This window comes from Salmo salar, chromosome 22, assembly GCF_965601325.2.
Source record: "Salmo salar chromosome 22, fSalSal1, whole genome shotgun sequence".
In the NCBI taxonomy this organism is placed as follows: Eukaryota; Metazoa; Chordata; class Actinopteri; order Salmoniformes; family Salmonidae; genus Salmo; species Salmo salar.
The window spans coordinates 30,073,018-30,093,141 of record NC_138312.1 but is presented as its reverse complement, the minus strand read 5'-3'; the positions used below and the strand labels follow the sequence as shown (position 1 = coordinate 30,093,141).

At 41.7% G+C, this 20,124-nt stretch overlaps 2 protein-coding genes across 3 annotated transcripts; one reads left to right on the top strand and one right to left on the bottom strand.

Moving 5' to 3' along the window:
• The first annotated feature begins 8,230 nt into the window (after positions 1-8,230).
• LOC106583075 (amphoterin-induced protein 1) lies at positions 8,231-12,769 on the top strand. The gene is made up of 2 exons (XM_014166866.3): positions 8,231-8,445; positions 9,058-12,769. Exon 2 carries the CDS (start codon positions 9,086-9,088, stop codon positions 10,724-10,726), a length of 1,641 nt encoding a protein of 546 aa, XP_014022341.1. The 5' UTR covers positions 8,231-8,445; positions 9,058-9,085; the 3' UTR covers positions 10,727-12,769.
• A 1,485-nt stretch (positions 12,770-14,254) lies between these two features.
• LOC106583076 (pepsin A) lies at positions 14,255-20,124 on the bottom strand. Of its 2 annotated transcripts, none has more exons than XM_014166868.2 (9): positions 19,817-20,124; positions 17,914-18,064; positions 17,659-17,779; positions 17,365-17,483; positions 15,625-15,824; positions 15,384-15,500; positions 15,058-15,193; positions 14,801-14,899; positions 14,255-14,600 (listed from the first exon to the last, which is right to left on the bottom strand). In XM_014166868.2, exons 1-9 carry the CDS (start codon positions 19,837-19,839, stop codon positions 14,448-14,450), a joined length of 1,119 nt encoding a protein of 372 aa, XP_014022343.1. In that variant the 5' UTR covers positions 19,840-20,124; the 3' UTR covers positions 14,255-14,447. The 2 variants fall into 2 exon arrangements, with proteins under 2 accessions (XP_014022343.1, XP_014022342.1); XM_014166867.3 differs by lacking the exon at positions 19,817-20,124 and adding an exon at positions 18,321-18,419.

The following is a 20,124-nucleotide window of genomic DNA, read 5'->3' as shown; positions in this document are numbered from 1 at the left end:
ATGCAGGTGGATGGCACAATGGTATCTGGCTCGGAACCAGTGTTGTCGGTGGTGAACTGGCGGGAGAGGGCGTCAGGCTTGGTATTCCTAGAACCGGGGCGATAAGTGAGTGTGAAGATGAATCTTCTGAAGAACAAGGCCCACCTGGCTTGCTGGGAATTCAGTCGCTTGGCAGTCTGGATGTAGGACAGGTTTTTGTGGTTCGTCCACACGATGAAGGGGAGAATAGAACCCTCCAGCCAGTGACGCCATTCCTCAAGAGCTAGCTTCACTGCCAGGAGTTCCCGGTTACCAATGAAAAAATATTTTGCATCTTCAAAGTGGTAGGCATGTTGTGTAAATCAAATGATACAACCCCCCCAAAAAAATCTATTTTAATTCCAGGTTGTAAGAAAACAAAATAGGAAAAATGCCAAGGGTGGTGAATACTTTCGCACGGCACTGTAATTCTAAAATAGTACCTAAAACCTGCTAAAACACCTTGATACCCTTGAACAATGATGAGTGTTAGCAGCAGAGCACAGTGTTCTCAGACTTCTCATTTGGCTGATGGAGTACTGGGCAGGGAGTTGTATTACCCTGCTCACCTGCCCTCCATCACCGCCACAAACCCAGCCAGCCTCATTCATCATTTACCAGGGAATGGTAAATATCCAGGACTCGTGGGACTTGTGCGCACCTCCTTCCGCCATGCTGCTGCCAAAACAAACCACAGGACAGGGTCAACACTCTGACACCCCTTCCTGACATCCCTTATATCCCTCCAAAATAACGCACCCCCATGTCCCATTGGGTGATTGACTGTTTTTGTGACAGTAAGAGGTGTGTTTCATTACCAGGGTAACTCTGTGGCTCCAAACCACAGCCTTGGTCACAGAATCCTTAACTGGCCGACTGATGTCTAATCTGACGCCCAATCTCAATCATTCTACATAGCTTTAATGTGGTTTTATTAAAATGTATTGTGTTTAATTAACCGGTTAAGAATATGCCATTCGCAGCGTAGAGGTTCCTAGGGGTCCCAGAGGTTATTGATAGATTTACCTTTCCCTTGTCATCCAGTTAATGACTGTTATCAGTACAATAACTCAATGTATTGTGACTGCCATGTGACAGTGAGACGGAAAGAGAGAAGGTCATTTTGTGTCCCGGTCTCTGGTCCTACTATTACTCTGACAGGCAGTCAGGGTTAATTACTGCTATTAGAGGAGCCGTACATCTTACAGTTTCATCCAGGGAGCTGCAGCTGCAGCTGCACCCGGGTTGTATCGCAGTAATGGGATGGGCAAGGTCAGGGTTTCATGTAAAATTGATACACTGCACATATTAGACAGCAATGGGAGAGGAGTAGGCTGTAAACCTTTTACAGTATCTGCCTTGATCAGATGTGTGGTCTCATAAAGCTGTGTGAGAACAGAGGCTACTGCATAGACTTGTAAAACGAGAGTGGCCTGGTTACTGCACAATCAATGTGGCACTCCTCCTTCCCACAATGCAATGCGGTCCTTGTGTAATGTGAGTGAGGGTGATCAATCATTCCTCCTTGAGCTCAGAACAGTGTGTAATAAACACACACATACCTCCCACATGTGAAGACTCACAAAGTACCCACTGGGCACAGATGTTACATCAACATCTAGTTTTTATTTACATTTGGTTGGGTTGTCAACTAATGTGAATTCAACCTGAAATCAACAAAACATTTCCCCATGTCATTGGATTAGGTTAAAAGCTCGGTGAAAAAAAGACGAAATTCCTTTACGTTGATGACTTTTTTTCAAATCCAATCAGTTTTCCACGTTGATTCAATGTCATCACATTACATTTTTGTTGTTGAAATGATGTGGAAACAATATTGATTCAATATGTTTTTGCCCACTGGGTATACGCAATGTGGGCGTTCAAACACATGCAAAGCAAAATTAAACAACAGAGAAAAAACAATATTTATCAAACAAAAAACAACAACATTATTCCAGGGGGAATATTTCTAGCAAAATTCTAGTTGCAGATTCAGTTGCAATATATTCTATATTTCGAGACCTTTGGACTATATGGTTCTATCTGAAATATTTGTAAGAAATGAGTTAGTCATTGTGTATCTTTATTTTAGGTGGTTCTTCATATGTCTGTGAGTTAGACTTTTGAAAACATTTTTTTACTAGAAAGTTCTATCTCCATAAATCTGTTTAAACTTGGCGCTAAAAGGTTCTATCTGCAATCCAATCACAAGCCTGAACAAATACAGACAGACAGACCAATCAGAACCAGTCTTTGCCATCTCCCTCTAAGTATGGTCTAGGCTAGTCTAGCCAGCAATATTGGCACGCAAGCAAAAAACAACAGTGTCAGAAATGTTTTAATAAATTATGTTGTCACATCGTTGTTCAGGGATGACAGTAATTCGTCTGATCATAATACATTTCCCCTCTAGAGTCTAAGCCCTGTCTAACCTATTTAACACCTTATTTTAGGCACTAAATTACTTTCATACAGTTGAAGTCGGACGTTTACATACACCTTAGCCAAATACATTTAAACTCGGTTTTTCACAATTCCTGACATTTAATCCTGGGAAAGATTCCCTGTCTTAGGTCAGTTAGGATCACCACTTTATTTCAAGAATGTGAAATGTCAGAATAATAGTAGAGAGAATGATTTATTTCAGCTTTTATTTCTTTCATCACATTCCCAGTGGGTCAGAAGTTTACATACACTCAATTAGTATTTGGCAGCATTGCCTTTAAATTGTTTAACTTGGGTCAAAAGTTTTGGGTAGCCTTCCACAAGCTTCCCACATAAAGTTGGGTGAATTTTGGCCCATTCCTCCTGACAGAGCTGGTGCAACTGAGTCAGGTTTGTAGGCCTCCTTGCTCGCACACGCTTTTTCAGTTCTGCCCACAAATTTTCTATGGGATTGAGGTCAGGGCTTTGTGATGGCCACTCCAATACTTGTGGAGGTCTACAATTTATTTTCTGAGGTCTTAGCTGATTTATTTTGATTTTCCCATGATGTCAAGCAAAGAGGCACTGAGTTTGAAGGTAGGCCTTGAAATACATCCACAGGTGATGTCAATTAGCCTATCAGAAGCTTCTAAAGCCATGACATCATTTTCTGAAATTTTCCAAGCTGTTTAAAGGCACAGTCAACTTAGTGTATGTAAACTTCTGACCCACTGGAATTGAGATACAGTGAATGATAAGTGCAATAATCTGTCTGTAAACAGTTGTTGGAAAAATGACATGTGTCATGCACGAAGTAGATATCCTAACCAACTTGCCAAAACTATATTTTGTTAACAAGAAATGTGTGGAGTGGTTGAAAAACGAGTTTTAATGACTCCAACCTAAGTGTATGTAAACTTCCAACTTCAACTGTTTGTACTTCCATACATTTTTGTTCAACTTGTACTGAGGTACCTTCAGACAAGTCTTGTGAGGCCAACATGTATGTATTCATGAGAGACTCACCTTTCCATAGAGGGGTCATATTTGTGTGTAGCCCAAACTGATCGAACGCTACAGACAGAAGTTGGCAGATCTGCAGTGCCAACTTCAGATGAGTCCGTTGACCCTTGTGGCGATCATAGAACAAAACGCAGAACACCATCGTGTTCGTGAGAGTCTCATCTTTCAATAGAGGTGTCATGTTTTGTAGGCCAAACTGCTACAGACGCTTTTGTGAGAACCGCTGTAGCTCTGCCACCTTTCACTGCAAATGTGGAAGGGTGGATTGAGACGCATCGAATGCAAAAAAAATAAGAAATCTCTATCTTAAACAGACAGACTTTTATGGGGATTTTTTTTATTATGCTAATTAGAATTCCGCCGAGCTGCAGAAATCGACTCTAGTTAATGTAGTTGATGATGTACTATGACTCTATCTCGTTAAATAGTGTTATTCTATCATTTATTCAAATAGCTACAGTTTTCTTAAAAACTGAACATGTCTAATTCAGAAGTGTCAGGTAGAACCTCTTTGGCTGAAGCCAGATTGACATACATGTAGATGCGGTAAAAAGGTCAATCGAGCTTGACCAAAGCAATTGAATTTCCATGGAAACGCATGGGGGAAAGGGCCATGGGGAAAGATCCCGAATCTCCTCGTTTTCCCCCAGAAAAATGGGCCTACATTAAGCTATTGTTTAATGTGTGTTTCACACTATGTTGAAGTAAAAATCTGAGTAATGCTTGTATTGATGTCAACCCCAGTGTCTATGTCATCCTCACTAATCAACTGCATTACAGTTAAAAATGACTTTGACTACCACCACTATTTTCTGTATGCTAGCTATGCTAACCAGTTTATGTGAATGGGATCTAGCATTTAGCAGTTACTTCTTCTAAACCTGAAAGGGGACAACTTCTAAATGTTATGCAGCAAAACAGCCAAATATATCCAAATCGGATTTAAATAATCACATCGTGGGCCTGTTACAACACATCAATCATGACGATTTGACGAAAATCCACTTTGTTAGATCAGATTTGTTGAATGTTGCCCAATCTGGGCAATGGAACTGTCTGCATTCCATTGACTCCTTTAAAGCATCTATTTCAGAGCCATAAGGTCCTATCTGTGATTGCGCCTCCCTAAAAAAACTGATTTACAAATGTCTCAGGATTTTGTTACTCTGCACTTTTGGTACATTTAAGGTGAGCACCTTAATGTGTTATGAAAGAAGAATTCACTACAAAATTGTTCAGAGATCTGGGATGTGAAAATATTGATGTTCAATATCTCAGAACTATGCTTTGCACAGATAGAACCTTATAGTCCCAAGGTCAGGATTTGTGTAAGCACAGGTGCTTGGCAGAGAGGAAGTGAAATGGGTCGCTACCTCCTCTGTCTTACCTCACTCCACTCTGAGGGTTCACTGAGAGCAGAGGGAACCACTGGCCTTGCAGAGTATGTCTGTCGTAACACACAAACCTACCCACAATCTTCATTCAAGTGCAGAGACAGACACCCTAACTGAGGTTTTCCATAGTGACCATAGCTATGTCAATGGGATATACAGGGACAACTACTCGACTTCCATTATCAAAGTAAGGTGACTGAAATACACTCCTCATTAAGAACGCATCCCAGAATACATGAGTCATATGTGGATGTAATGTGGTGCGAACTATAATGTGTGAAAGGAGATGAGGAGGAATCAAGCTTCCTGTAGAGGGAGGGAGGGAGGGAGGGAGGGAGGGAGGGAGGGAGGGAGGGAGGGAGGGAGGGAGGGAGGGAGGGAGCACCAGGGTCGCTCTCTTTGCATCTGTGTCATGCATTCACACACATACACAAATGTACATGTGTTTCGAACACAGAGGAAGGCGGAAGAAGAAGCGCCATGGTCTATTTTAGGATACCTCCCCACCCCAGCCCACCCCAACACCCCAAAAAAGGTATGAGACTGGGAGTGGGAGGGTGCTCTGTTCTTATCCAACAGTTGCTAGTGGACTGAGAATGGAACACGAGAGCTTGGCATTCCTTTTGTTTCACAACACATACTGTTGGGATGACTTCATCCAATGACCTGATCCCTGATCCTGACCCCACCCTGGTTCTTTGTCACGCCGTTGTTTCAAACAGAACTGAGAGGTATGCTAGATATTAAACATGTCAAACCTTTCATGTATCCTTCATGTATTTACTTCAGGTTTCATCCTATTTTGTCAATACTGTGCGTGTAATTTAATCTCAACCATCTGCATGGGGTGTGTGAGTGGAAATGTGGAAGCTTTTGATTAAAGGCCATGGAGATATGTAGCTGCCTGACAGTTTCAATTTCCTCATGATTATTGTCATTATACTCCCCCTTAACAATCAATAACATAAATATTACCCACATATACACAGACATCATGTGGCTGCGCCACACACACACACACACACACACACACACACACACACACACACACACACACACACACACACACACACACACACACACACACACACACACACACACACACACACACCTGTCATTGGTGTGACTATTTTGCATATGTAACAATCAAGTATTCCTATTGGAGGATTAATGTATCATGTGATTTTGAATTGCGTATTTAAACCCCCCTGTTTTTGTGCTCCAGACTGCCGCCCACAGGAAGCAATGCAGTCCAAAGGCATGGTGGAGCGTTGTTGCAACAGAGCTTAAAGGTCCAATGCAGCCATTTTTATCTCAATGTCAGATCATTTCTGGGTAACAATTAAGTACCTTACTGTGATTGTTTTCAATTAATATGGTCAAAAAGAAACAAAAATAACTTCTTAGCAAAGGGAAATTTCTCAACCAATAATTTTGCTAGGACTGTCTGGGAATGGTCTGAGTGGAGATGGGAAAACTGAAAACTAGCTGCTATTGGCAGGTAGGTTTTTAACTTTCTTTCTTATTGGTCCATTAACTTATTTACCACCTGGTGATGTCACCAGACAGGCCTAAACTCCATTCCACCAAAACCGGCGGTCTTTTCAAACAGCTCTTACACTAAAAGCGCATTATCATCGTTTTCACAATTCCAGCCTCATAGTGTGGAAATAAATATAAATCACAGGAAATCACATTTTTTACTACACTGGACCTTTAAGGCTGAAATGATTGATGAGAGGACATGGCAAATCTACTTTGTGCTGTACTGTATGATTAAGTCTGATAAAAGATGGAGTTAATTAAAAGTCAAGAGAAAATGGTATATCGAAATGAAGCATTTTAACTGAATTGTGAAAACGAATTGAGAATGTGTTGAAACTTGATTACTGAAACAGTGACTATTGAAAACCATGCCTTCTGAAAATAAATGTGGAAAAAGGTCATTTTTGTTGTCTGCCTCTGCTTCCCTCTGCCTGCTCAACCCAGACTGTAGAATCTGTCACCCTGTGACACACACTTTTCTGCTCTCCCTCCTCAATGCCTGCTACAGAAACCTGTCACTGACCTTGGCTTCCATGGCAACCAGCCCTGTAGATGGTTCCCATCATTCTTCACTCTGAAAGCTCAAGTGACATCTTTTGTGCCATGTGATCTGAGAGTTAATAGAGAGGTGGGGTCAACTCATCTCAAGTGAGACCTTCCTCACCAGCAAGATGAAATAAAAAAAATCCCCACTACGGTATAAATGATCAAAGTCACGGCAATGTAAAGGATAATGCTACTTAGTGTGCCACCTGCATGCAATCTAAACCAGGGCTGTTCAGTAAGGTCACACATTTCTGCATCTGCTAATCAATGAAGAACCTCGTAATTCCTCTGTATGCAACATTCCAATCCTTACAATCCTAAATCAACATATTGATCCACCAACACATATTAACATGCACATCACACACTCTGATACGGAGCATCTACAGTTCAAATGGATCATGATTACCCTGCTCCTTGCCAGCTCCTATACAGACAGTGAGGTCTCATCTCTCTTAAAGGCAATGGAAGCACATGTGACTCTGTTTGAGGTGTTCTTCCCTGAGAAGGACAAACTGTCATGTCCTCCACTGCACAACAGGGACAAGATAAACCTCCTCCAAGGACCCCTTCTGTCTAGAAACTGCACAGAATGTGAAAAGGCCCCATTTGATGATCAAATTAGCACTGGTCTGTGGACAGATATGACAGTAATTGTCCTTCAGGCTTTGAACTGAACAGCACAATCCTCTTATTAACGCTCCTCCTCAGTTATAATGAAGACAACTCATCTACCACAGTTGAACACAGAAGCCTCCACAGTTAGCAATAGAACAACACTATAATGACATTCATTTATAGAAATATAAGATTCTCACATCCATACAGCAACCAGACATATAAAAAAGGAGGGAGAAAATATGAAATGTGGTGGCTGTGTTTAGTCTAGATTAGAGGGTAGCTCCTGGTAACTCATAACTTCGATTCAGGTGGCATTTTCCTTTTTTCACATCATATTGTATGACCTATTTTCGAAATTAAGAAACCAAAATAGGCTGAATTATACAATGGGCCACATTAACATACACCTGTGTAAAGTTTTCACCTGTTATTAGACCTACAGAATAAAATAAGCTAGTAACTCAAATAAATAGGCTACCCCTTAAAACCCCTTTCTCCTAATCTTTATTCCCTATTTAATAGTTTTTTTCTTCTACCTTCCATGATAATAATTCGTAAAAATGTTGCATTGAGCTGCTGGGTTGAAAACTAATGGACTTGGATCGAGGTCGGTGCTGTGTTTGTTATAGCGCATCTCGTGAGCGCCCTCCCAGTAATCAATCACAAGGCTGTTGCTTCTCTCTCTTTGTTACGGCATAGAAAGCTTGACATCATTCGGCTGTGGTCTACTCTGCTAGAAGCACTTCCGAATTAGCTATTGATAGGCTACTATTTTGCATCGACGTCGTGGATCCATTTGCTGTTCAACCTGCGACATTTCTCAATATCGCCTTTGATCTTCTTCAGGTTACGCCTTGAGAGGGAGCACAAGGTAAAATAAAGCTTGTGGATACGCAGAGAGGTCTTCTGGATGCTTGAGCAGGTTTCTATAGGTTTTGAAAATGAAACAATGTTGCGTTTATTATCTTAAATATGCAAGTTTGTAAATGTATCTTATTGAGTCAGATTATGGCATCAGCAGATAAAAAAGTACTCTGCTTTTTTTATGTAGCCATAGACTATTGTACATTATGCAGTGCTTTTTGTGACTGATGTGGCTAGAGGTGTAGGCTGTAGGCAGTGTCCAATGTTTAACATGTGTTAGTGAATGAAACAAGCATGGAGATGAAGGAAGGATTTGTACAGAGATGCATGAAGTTCAACTCATGATGGGAATTATTGTAGATGTCCTGTGGTGCAATGCACCCTGGTAAGTGTACCAAGAGTGTATGGGTAAAGTACATTACTGGTTTGTAGTGCATTTACTCTGCTTGACAGCCCACATGTGTGAGTTATGATTAAGTCATATGGTTGTTCATGTCATAGCTAGGTGTTGGCATAATTTTTGCCAGGGGACACTACAATGATCAAGTTGAGTGTAAACAATGTGCTGCTGACCTCCCATAAAAGATGTGATGAATAACATTACAATACTTTATTTCAGCACATGGTCGTTTGGGGGTGTATGTCATATGCAGCCTAAATGCTGCATTTGGAAAACAAGGATTCCCTATCAAAAAATACATCCAACATCCTCCACCATGCTTGCACCTGACATGGTGGATGGGCAACTCTCTGGTTCCCATTGTGCCATAGCAGGAGTGTCTATTAAGGGGCTCTTTGCCCTTCTGGTCCTGACTCTCCTACTGCCTCCAGGAGCAATGACCAGCTCCAAACCTATCACCTGCCACAAAACCTGTTTGTGCGCTAGCAACATCGTCAGCTGCTCCAAGATGAACCTGACCGGAATCCCCATGACTCTGCCTCGCTACACCGCTGTGCTGGACCTTAGCTTCAACCAAATCAGTAAACTGAAAGCTGAATGGACCCCGGTCAAGCTCAGCAAGCTGCACAGTCTCCTGCTCAGCCACAACGGCCTCACCTTCCTCTCCTCTGAGGCTTTTCTGTACGTCACATGGCTGCGTTACCTGGACCTGTCCTCAAACGGCCTGAAAATCCTGGAAGAGTTCATCTTCGAGCCCCTGGAGCACCTGGAGGTGCTTCTGCTTTACAACAACCACATCTCCCAGATCGACCGCACCGCCTTCTCGGGCCTCAACAGCCTGCAGAAGCTCTACCTCAGCCAGAACCAGGTCAAACGCTTCCCCTTGGAGCTGGTTAAGGAGAGGAACCGGCTTGAGAAGCTCACACTACTGGACGTGTCCACCAACCGTGTCAAACTCCTGCCCATACAGGAGCTCCAGGTCCTGCCTGCCTGGATCAAGAACGGTCTCTACTTCCACAACAACCCGCTGCCCTGCAGCTGTGAGCTGTACAGCATGCTGGCCCGCTGGCACCTCCAGGAGCTCAGCTCCGCCACTGACTTCAGGGACGACCACACCTGTCTACTCCCAGGCACGCAGAAGGAGAAGGTGCTTACCTTGGAGCTTAACAAGGTCCATCTAAATTGCAGCGCTGTGACCATCATAGGTGAGGAGGCCTATCTAGAGCAGGTTTTAAACCTGGGCTGTGACACCAGGCAGAGGGACATGCTGAAGAGCTGGGTCTTGCCCGGCAATGTGCAGGTGTCCTCTGGGAACCAAAGTGCTAGGGTCCTCAGCGATGGCAGTCTGCAGATCGGCCCCCTCACGCTAGAGGACTCTGGGGTCTACACCTGTTATGCAGTAGGGGACTCCCTCAATGAGACTCTGTATGTGACTGTGGAGGTGCACAACACCACTCAGGCTGGAGGGCATGAGGGTATGAAGACGGCTTACACCACGCTGGTGGGCTGTCTGGCCAGTGCGGTGATGGTGCTCATCTACCTCTACCTCACACCCTGCCGCTGCTTCTGCTGCTCAGGCCAGGGCCTGGACAAGAGGGCTCTGGGAGACAGCCTCCACTCCTCCACTGTCAGCGTTTCTCCCACCCATGAGGACACAGGCCCAGAGGGAGGCGGAGGAGGAGGGGGGGCCTTCGATAAGCCTCCCTTCAACAGGCATGTGGCCTTCCCGGACCCAAAGGGCCTGATCGAGCAGAATGGGCGACTGAGCCCATGTGGGGAGGAGGAGGAGGAGTGGCAGGAGGAGGACAGAGGAAAGCAGGGACAGAGAAGAAAGTCAGATGCGGAGTCTCTGAGCTCTGTGTGCTCAGACACCCCTATCGTGGTGTGAGAGGGTGTTTTGCTTCAACTAGAAGATCTTTCACATCAAAACATTTGGGGGAGGGGGGAGGATGGGCGACTCAGCTGCCTCAGTAGGACTGTGACTTGATTATTAAGCAGAAAGAGGCTATCCACTTCCCATATGCATCAGTTCAGTAGGGCAAGTAGCTTTACGTAGTGGTACTACACTATCTTGTCTTTTATAAGACAAGAACTTTCAACCAAATGAGGATTCATTCTCACTAATTTATTCTGTAGCAATCTGTGTTCATCAAATGCTTCAATCTCTGTGTTAGAATACCAATATTGTTAATGCTTTCCAGTGATAAGGGGCACAAAAACATTACGAGTTGTAGCTGAATTTATGTAACCAATCGAAGCAGCATTAAAATCTATTTAATGCAATAGACACAACATTGCTCCAATACATCTGTGCTGCTGTGAAGCCTGGATCACCAGGCTAAGAATAGTCTCTGTCACTTAATCACTATAAGGTGGGGAATGCTAGTGGGACAGTGTGTGCCTGGGACAGAAAGGATATTTGTTAGCAGCCAAGCCCAGTCCTACCAAAGGGAGTTATTGTGACAATCCACTGAGTACTTCTGGATATGGGTTCAAGTCCCTAACCAAACGGACAAATGCCTACTGGGCGATCGTCTCATAAACACGGTCAGAAATAGCTGCCAGTAGTACAGCTAATATGCTAGCCCATTTAGCGCTCCTGCCATAGCTGAGCATTGGATGTAAACACAACTCTAGCACTGGAAGAACAGATACCGTGTCATCCTGTCATTCACTTGTATTGCTAAACAGACACAACTGCACCTAGAAGATTAAGGACGGATGTAGGTGGTATAATACAAAGGTCATTGATATTATGACAGCAAGATGAGCTCGGGAAAAATGGTCAACAAACAGTCAGATGTTAATTTTACCCATCTGTTTATCAAGGTGGTTTGAGCTCTTGTTTTGAAGCTGAACCTTATGATGTAGCTCTGTTTAGTCACCCAGTTGTAGGCTATGGGGGTTTCTTAACGTGCTTCATTAGATATTACCTAACCTTGACTGACAGCTTTTCAACCTGAGTATCTCCGTCCCTCTTAACTTGAAATCAGGTGCCATTGTAATTGAAGTACCTTGATGGAGGCACTTACTGCAATGCTGTTTTAGAGGGACCTCTTTGAAGACAGACTCCCACCTCTTATGACCATGTACTCAAACCTATAGTATAAGCTGAAAGGCACTTTATTAACTCACAGTAAAGTAGTTACTGAACACAAATAACAAAATAGGTGCCACTAACATTTTCAGAGAAGACTTTCTTATGCTATCCATTCATGTCTATCCATTCTGCCTACTCAGGGTCATATAGTTTCATATGTATGCGTACTACACATTATCCAACTATCACATACTATATATTAATCAGATGTTTAATATGATGTATCTCTACAGTATTAATAATTATGTGAAGATGTTGCAAGATACTGTGGAAGAGTTTTTGCATACTAGCCAGATAATGTTATATGAGAATATTATCTTAACCTATACTCTTGTTATGCTTTGAAGACCCTTAAATTGGACAATTGTCTGGCATTGTATGATTGACATGGTCATTTCTGGTAGAAGCTATTGGACCTCTGGCTCTTCTGTTTAAAGACTTATCATTTTTTCCAGGTGAAGAAAATGTATCATTTAGGACCAAGCAATGAATTACTTCAAATATGCAAAGAGTAACGTGCGTAGTCTCCTATGACACTCATAAAGGGAATCAGCTAAGTAATTGTTATATGTATCTATATGTAAAAGTATTATGTGTCTTTGTTGTAGTCATTTCTCGTGATGTTCTGCGTTTACCTACTGTACGTGTTACTTAGAATACTTCGAAGTCTCTACTCACTGCATATTGTTAGGTCAAGTACAAATGCATTAATCTGTAATGACAGTCTTTTGTCAGAATCTCTCTCCAATGCTCTCAAATGTCTTCCTGTTCATCCACTGTACCTGTAACTGTCAACTGTATTCACAACCTTATAAAGATCCAAGCCAAGAAGTGTGATGCTGTGTTTTCTAGGAAAGGGGCACTCAAGACACGCATAACATGAAGTTGAAACATCTCAATATCTGAATTGATGCTTTATAACAGCCCTCCTTGCGATTTTGTGTTTTCTGTTCCTCTGTGATGTGAGTGTCCAGTGTTTGTGTGCAGGCCTGAATATCAGGCTTCACTGAGCCAAATGGCATGCCACTTCACTGGCTTCTGTTTCTATAATACCCTAATGACATGCACTGTGGTCACTGGGGGATGAAATGCTAGAGCTCACAGATCACTGAGGTGGAAACTCAGCTTGCTCGGGAAGCAGTGTGTATTGCACTCATCTGACCATTTACTTTCTTCAGGCACTGTTTGATGCAAACTCTTTATTCTTCCTATGTGCACACCATCACGTCCCATATGTAATTTACAGGTAACTCAATAACAGGTAGACTGAAGGAAGGACAGTGTGTTTCTGTGTGCATTTGTGTTTATCACCAATCTGAACTACTGTACTCAATGGCATTATGAATTAAGTGTCCGTCTCTGCTGAAGAAAGTGTAAATGAAGACTTCTACTAGATTAATCAAGAGGACTGGAGAGGGATGTCCAAAAACCCTTGTGAGTCCCAAATGGCACCCTATTCCTTATATAGTACACTACTTTGGACCAGGGTCCATAGGGCTCTGGCCAGGGAATAGGGTGCCATTGGGATGCAATCCCTGATTCAGTCACGCCAGATGTCTTATAGTAATATATTGACCCTCGCCAGCAGCAAATCCATCCAGGTCTTTGTAATGAAGTGAGAAGTTCGATTAAACTGGGTGATTTAAAGCAGCAGATGTTCTGAATGAACAACAATACATTGGTATCCCCCTCTCTGTAAAAAGGACTGGATCATACAGGGTTTATAGTGGATAGATGCTAAGATTACTGCACATTAATGAATGCATGATCTTTTCACTGCAAGAGGTCTATGGCCTTGCTGTAACATACTGTACAATATGTATTCTCGTCACATATAGTGGTAAAAATTAAACATTTCCATCTTGTAGATATTCAAGCATAGTTCATAATTAGAACCGTTTGACCTGCAGAGGAAATGTAAAAACGACCTGAATCCATCTAAGATGACATGGTTAATGCCAGTCAGTGGCTGCTGATGAATGATTGGCATGTGGTTGTGTGTGTGTGTGTGTGTGGACTGAATTCAAAAGAGGATGACTCATCCTTTCTCTGTAAGCCCCCTCCTGACTCAATTAAATGAATAGCAAAATATATAGTGTCTATTTGAGTCTCTAGGGGTTGTTATGCCATCTAGTGGGCAGCATTGTGAATTATTGAGCTGAACATACAGTCTTACACCAGAGGAGAACACTCAAGTTTATATGGAGGATGGGACAATAAACAATCTGGTTAATCTGAATGAAAATCCATGTCAAGGGTCAAACAGACAACACATTTGAAAAACAGCATAATAGACTTAATCAATCATTAATCGGATACAGGTTAACTTTCTTTTATTTGCATAATTGGAACAATTGCATAGTGGAGCTTTTTTCATTTTCCATTCCCCATGTCTGATGTTCACTTCAGATGTAAACAGAAGTGGAGTGAAGATGGCTGGGCTGGCGAATCTCTCTCAGTCTGAGATGCAGACAGGTATGGTGTCAGGGCACCAGCAGGGTTGTCAGTGTCAGTCTGACTCTGGACTCTTTTTAGCCTGCGCCAAGCCCACCCAGTTCTGGTCTCTGTTGAAGACAGTGTAGAACTGCCTCATGAAGACCTCACCCAGAATCCACTGATCATTGTCCCAGGTGCCAAAACCAGTAGTACAGCTGGAGCCATACTGGAGGGAGAAGAGAGGGAAAGTTTCTCAACATTGATGATTTCCTTACATTGCAACAATGATTAAATTACCGTAATAGCATTGGCACATCTGTGGTTATTTTAACTGGCATGATTCTTTAAATATCACTAAAATAGTATGATTTTGCACTCAAATACATGCTCAAATGGAACATTAGACTACATTTTAGAGATACTTACTGGTAAAACATAGGTTGATGCTGGGAGAGTGAAGCCGAATCCATTGATGTTGAAGGTAATCTCAGGCATGCGCTTTATGTTACTGCAACTCACGATACCCTGTAAAGAAGTGAGGAATGTACATTTTTTATTTTATCCTAGACTTTTACTGAGCCACATACATTAGTAACATAAATCATTTCCCCCTCAATCTGAAAACTGTAACAAATAACCATAACAAAACTGTGTTCATAAGATTGAGATCCAGTGAAACCCACCTGTTCGCTGTAGGCTCCCACCCAGCCATTGATGTTATTGACGTCCTTGGTAGGCCCTAGGATCTCAGTGGTGCCAGTGTCTACTACAGCTTGGCAGCCCGCTGCACACGCCACAGTATTCCCATTGATAGTAATACTGCAACAAGCAGAGCACATTCAGCAGAGCATCACTATTCTGTAGAGTCATCAACAACAAAAGTAGGCATAACACCAGTGACTGATCATCCTTAATGAGTTTGAACTTGGCTGGTGTCTTGTGTGGGAAAATTATCATATTTAATTCTGTTACACATACACTCACAAACACTAGCCGTCCATAATATTACCTGTCTACATTGATCTGCCAGTAGCCAGTAGGTTGAGAGATGGGAATCCATTGGATGCTTCCTGTGAAGTAGGAGGGGTCAGTTCCTCCCAGGATTAACATACTGCCATCTACAGAGCTAGGAAGAAGAATTTACATGTTCATCACATAGAAGGACTTAGTAAACATCAGCAGATCATCCCCCCCTCGTCCCCGCCCCCTCCTCCCAACCCTGTCTACTTATTCCTCCAATGAAATCTCACCTGGACAGATAGATGGAGAACAGGTCTTGAGGGATCTTTCCTTGTTTCCAAATGTTGTCAAATACAGGAGTACCTCCGTTAATTGACTGCTGGTTGGGGAAGGCCAGGCCCAGAATCCCATCCCATGGTAAGCTATCCAGGAAAGCATCCTCCACCAGACTCAGCCCAAAGATCTGGTGTGTCACATACAAGTCACCGATCTGAGGGGAAAAAACAGTCACACACACACATCCTCTCAAAATGCTGGTGGTGACACATTGTGAAGTAAAAAATTTGATTTCCCTGTGTTTTATATACACTGAGTGTACAAACATTAAGAACACCTGCTCTTTCCATGACATAGACTGACCAGGTGAAGGTTATGATCCCTTATTGTATTGATATCCGTTGATAAATCGACTTCAATTAGTGTAGACGAAGGGAGGAGACAGGTTAAAGAAGGATTTTTAAGCTTTGAGACAATATTGAGACATGGATTGTGTATGTGTGCAATTCAAAGGGTTAATGGGCAAGACAAAAGATTTAAGTGCTTTTGAATAGGGTATGGTAGTAGGTGCCAGGCGCACCGGTTTGTGCCAAGAACTGCACCGCTGCTGGGTTTTTCACGCTCAACAGTTTTCCGTGTATATCAGGAATGGTCCACCACCCAAAGGATATCTAGCCAACTTGACACAACTGTGGAAAGCATTGAAATCAACATGGGCCAGGATCCCTGGCATCCCAGTAGAATGCTTTCGACACCTTGTAGAGTCCATGCCCCGATGAATTGAGTCTGTTCTGGGGGGGAGAGCATTTCTGCCTGTTTTGTTGGGATGGAGTTATGGCCTGCCTGGTGACGTCACCAGGCATTAAATTAGTTAATAGGCCAATAAGAAAGAGTCCCAAATAACAGCTAGTTTGCAGTTTTCCCCTCTCTACTCAGACCAATATCAGAAAGTCCTAGCAAAAGTATTGCTTGAGAAATTGTTCTTTGTTAAGAAGCTATTTTTGTTTCTTTTTGACCATTTTAATTAAAAACAATCACAGTAAGGTACTTAATTGTTACCCAGAAATGATTTGATATTGAGATGAAAATGGCTGCATTGGACCTTTAAGAATGAGAAGTTGTAGGGGAGAGTGGGGTAAGTTGAGCCAAAGGGGTAAGTTGAGCAACCCTTGTTTCTAGGAAACCATAAACAAAATGTATAATTTGACCAAATATTTAGGAAGAGGTCATCATTTCAAGGTAGGTCCAAAAAACAGATTTTCATCAAGTCAAATTAATGTATTCTGTTAGAGGTTTCATGATGCTTGTAACTAAACCAAAGTAGATCTTTTTTTACGATTGTTCTATACATCAGTTTGGGTCTCTAAAAGCTTCAATGTGAGGTCCTAAACTTAGCATGAAAGTGCAGTGTAGCTGTGTGGACTAATATAGATGGTTGATGGTTGAGCCAATGGCAAGTTCAGCAAATTGAAGTATTTTCTTCCCAGTGTTAAAAAAGTACAAAGTCTTTGTTAGGTCTTAAGCCAGTGTTAAAAAAGTACAAAGTGTTTGTTAGGTCTTAAGCCAGTGTGAAAATATGCTTAAAAGAATAAAAAGTCAAAAAAGCGATTGAATTGTGTTTGGGAAATAAAGTTAAAGTTAAAAGGTAGTGGTAATATTTAATTTAGTCCAGAAATGTGAGTGTCATACTGAGAGTACATATAGTGTTACATTACCAATGTGGGAGAAAGTAAATAGATATTTCTGTTTCTCACTATTACGGTGTCATATCCCACATCCCCTGTCATGTAACCAGTGACATATTGGATGGAGAAAGTCTCTGAGCTGGGCTGGAATGTGGAGGATGCTGTAGTGTTGAACCTGGCATGGTTGTCTGGTGAGGGTGGGAGGGAGAGAGAAGGAGTAGGCATGATTTAAATGAACATTTTTAACAAAGAATCAAAGAATAAAACGTCATGTTTAGACACAGTTCCACTACTAGTTATTATTTCATTGTTTCACGGTTGTGTATCTTAGTATCCCTGTCATCAATGTGTGTCCATACTCACAGCAGGCCTGGCTGCTGCTGCAATGGACAGAGGGCACCCACAGGTCAGCAGAGCCCGTGTCAAAGAGAACCTTGAACGACTGAGGGGGAGTACCGATGGTGATGACTCCATAGTATGTCGACTGTGTGAGACAGTCAAGGGAGAAAGACAGAGAGAGATTCCTGAGATGATATGATGAATGTTTCAACCAGACACTTGAGTAAGCCTAAGCAGTCACCAATGGAGACAGTCTGGGCTATAGCTAGGTGCACTCACCTCTGGATAGAAGATCATGGGCACCATGGCACCACCCGCCTTGGTGTTAAACTTGGCTCTGGGGTTGTAGCGATACTTTCTCTTGTACTCTTCATACAGACCCTTCTCCTCCAGAGTCTGCCTGGCTGACTTCCCCTTTGTCAGAGGAATCCTGGGCCACAGAGTGGACATCTCTAGTTTAATAATATAACACTACTGCAATCTCTGTGACTCAGAGGAACAGAGCCTCAACACGGTCTGATGCTGCAGTTAGAAAACTGATTTCCTTTCACTTTAATTTCAGCATTTTTAAAAGCTACCCTCATGTTTCTCTCAACAACACATATCCCCTACAGAACTCTGCGATGATATAAGGTGCAAGAAATGAAATACATTTTATATTTTATTTAATGAATGATGGTACTTACTTGAGAAGGCACTCAGAAAGGGTTACTAAGGCAAACAGCACAACAGCCAACTTCATCTTGTCTGATCAGTTACCTGGGAGTACAGTATATTGGACTGGCTATACCCTGGCCTTTATATACACTGTAGTGTGTTTGGACAGTGTTCATTATTCCCAGCATTTACCACTCATATACTTCTGCCATATACTGTACAATGCAGTGATAAGAAACCACTTAATGGCTATAAGAACAGGATTAAATAGGTAAATAAATCAGATAAGGGGAACAAAAAAGAATTGAGACAAGTTCACCCGAAACCTTTCAAACAAAAACACAACATATACAATAATTTTATATTTATTGTTCATTATCAATCATTCGATAAGAAAACATTTCATCAGTGTTTGTCCTCGAGATTGAATAGAAATTGATCTTGTATCCATTCCTCAAATGACAAAACAATTAGAAATAAAAGGGTTTAAAAACAGTATCAATTATATCATTTCAATAGTATCTTTTTTTTACAGAATAAGTATTGATTTATGATCCTGCCTTTAGACAGGGCAAACAAAGGTAGGAACAGTGCGTGTCAACTTCAATGCTTTATGCCAGAGGCATATCAGTTCTTAGTGCGTATACATGTAGCCTAGGTCTTGTTACAGGTTTATAACTAGCCCACATATGACGTACTGTATCAGTTTAACTGACTCAGCCTTTCTCACAAAGATTTCTGTAAAACCTATGGGGTTATGTTGACTTTTTAGAATAATAGCATGTAACATATTGGAGTCTGCACTAAGGCTGTGACAGTCATGAAATTACATCAGCAGGTGATTGTCAAACAAATAACAGCCAGTCTCATGGTAATTGTCAGTTAATTAACATAAACACATTTAGCATCTCCTGGCTTCCAGGCATAGCCTACAAGCCACTAATACAGACCTTTGGAACATCTACATTTTAAAAAGTCTAATAAATCCATGTAATATAGCCTACACCAACAAAATAAATCCATGATTTATTTTTAGACAGGTCTAAAGAAGCTTGATATGAAGAAAATGTAGTCTATTTCAGAAGAACAGAATAGCAACATAAGTTGTCCTTATGTTAGGCAATGATCTGGCTATGCCATATAGCTGTGGGCTACACTAGTTAATTGGCAGACAAGATTTGCTTAGAATTCCGTGTCATTATTTTATATTAGTTTGTAATATGAAGAATAAAATTGAACAAAGCTGAATAAAATAGAAATAATATTTTCTCCAAACAATTTGAGGGAGTTCGCACATGCAGCTATTCTGTGTTGAGCGGTAATAAAGAAACAGGTACTCCTATATGCTTCATTTAGAGTTATTAATGTAACTTGAGTTGTTCTACAAACGTTGGGCTATATGTTTTGATTTTTAATACATTCTAAGGTTGTATGATGCGACTCTAGTGATGATTTGAAAAAAGTAGCATGAAAGGCATGAGCTCTAATTTGTTTTTTGCGCAGGATGTACACACTTCTTACTCACAGGCTACAATTGAAGACAGACATCGGGATGCAACTGCACGCATACTTATCCAATTACGAGGTGCATATTGAAGATATTGTAAGAAATGTCCACATTTACTTTTCATCAGCCAAACGAGATGAGTAGGCCTAACAAACAGCAAAAGCACGAGCCTATGTCAATCTACTATCGCCCATAGTACAAATGTTGACCTATTCTATTCTGTGCGAGAAGTACATATTCCAAACATAGTCTAGGAAAGTTGTGGGATGCAAAAGGTCCCAAATTAATACAACCACTAGAATCAACAAAACTATTTTAAACTGTTA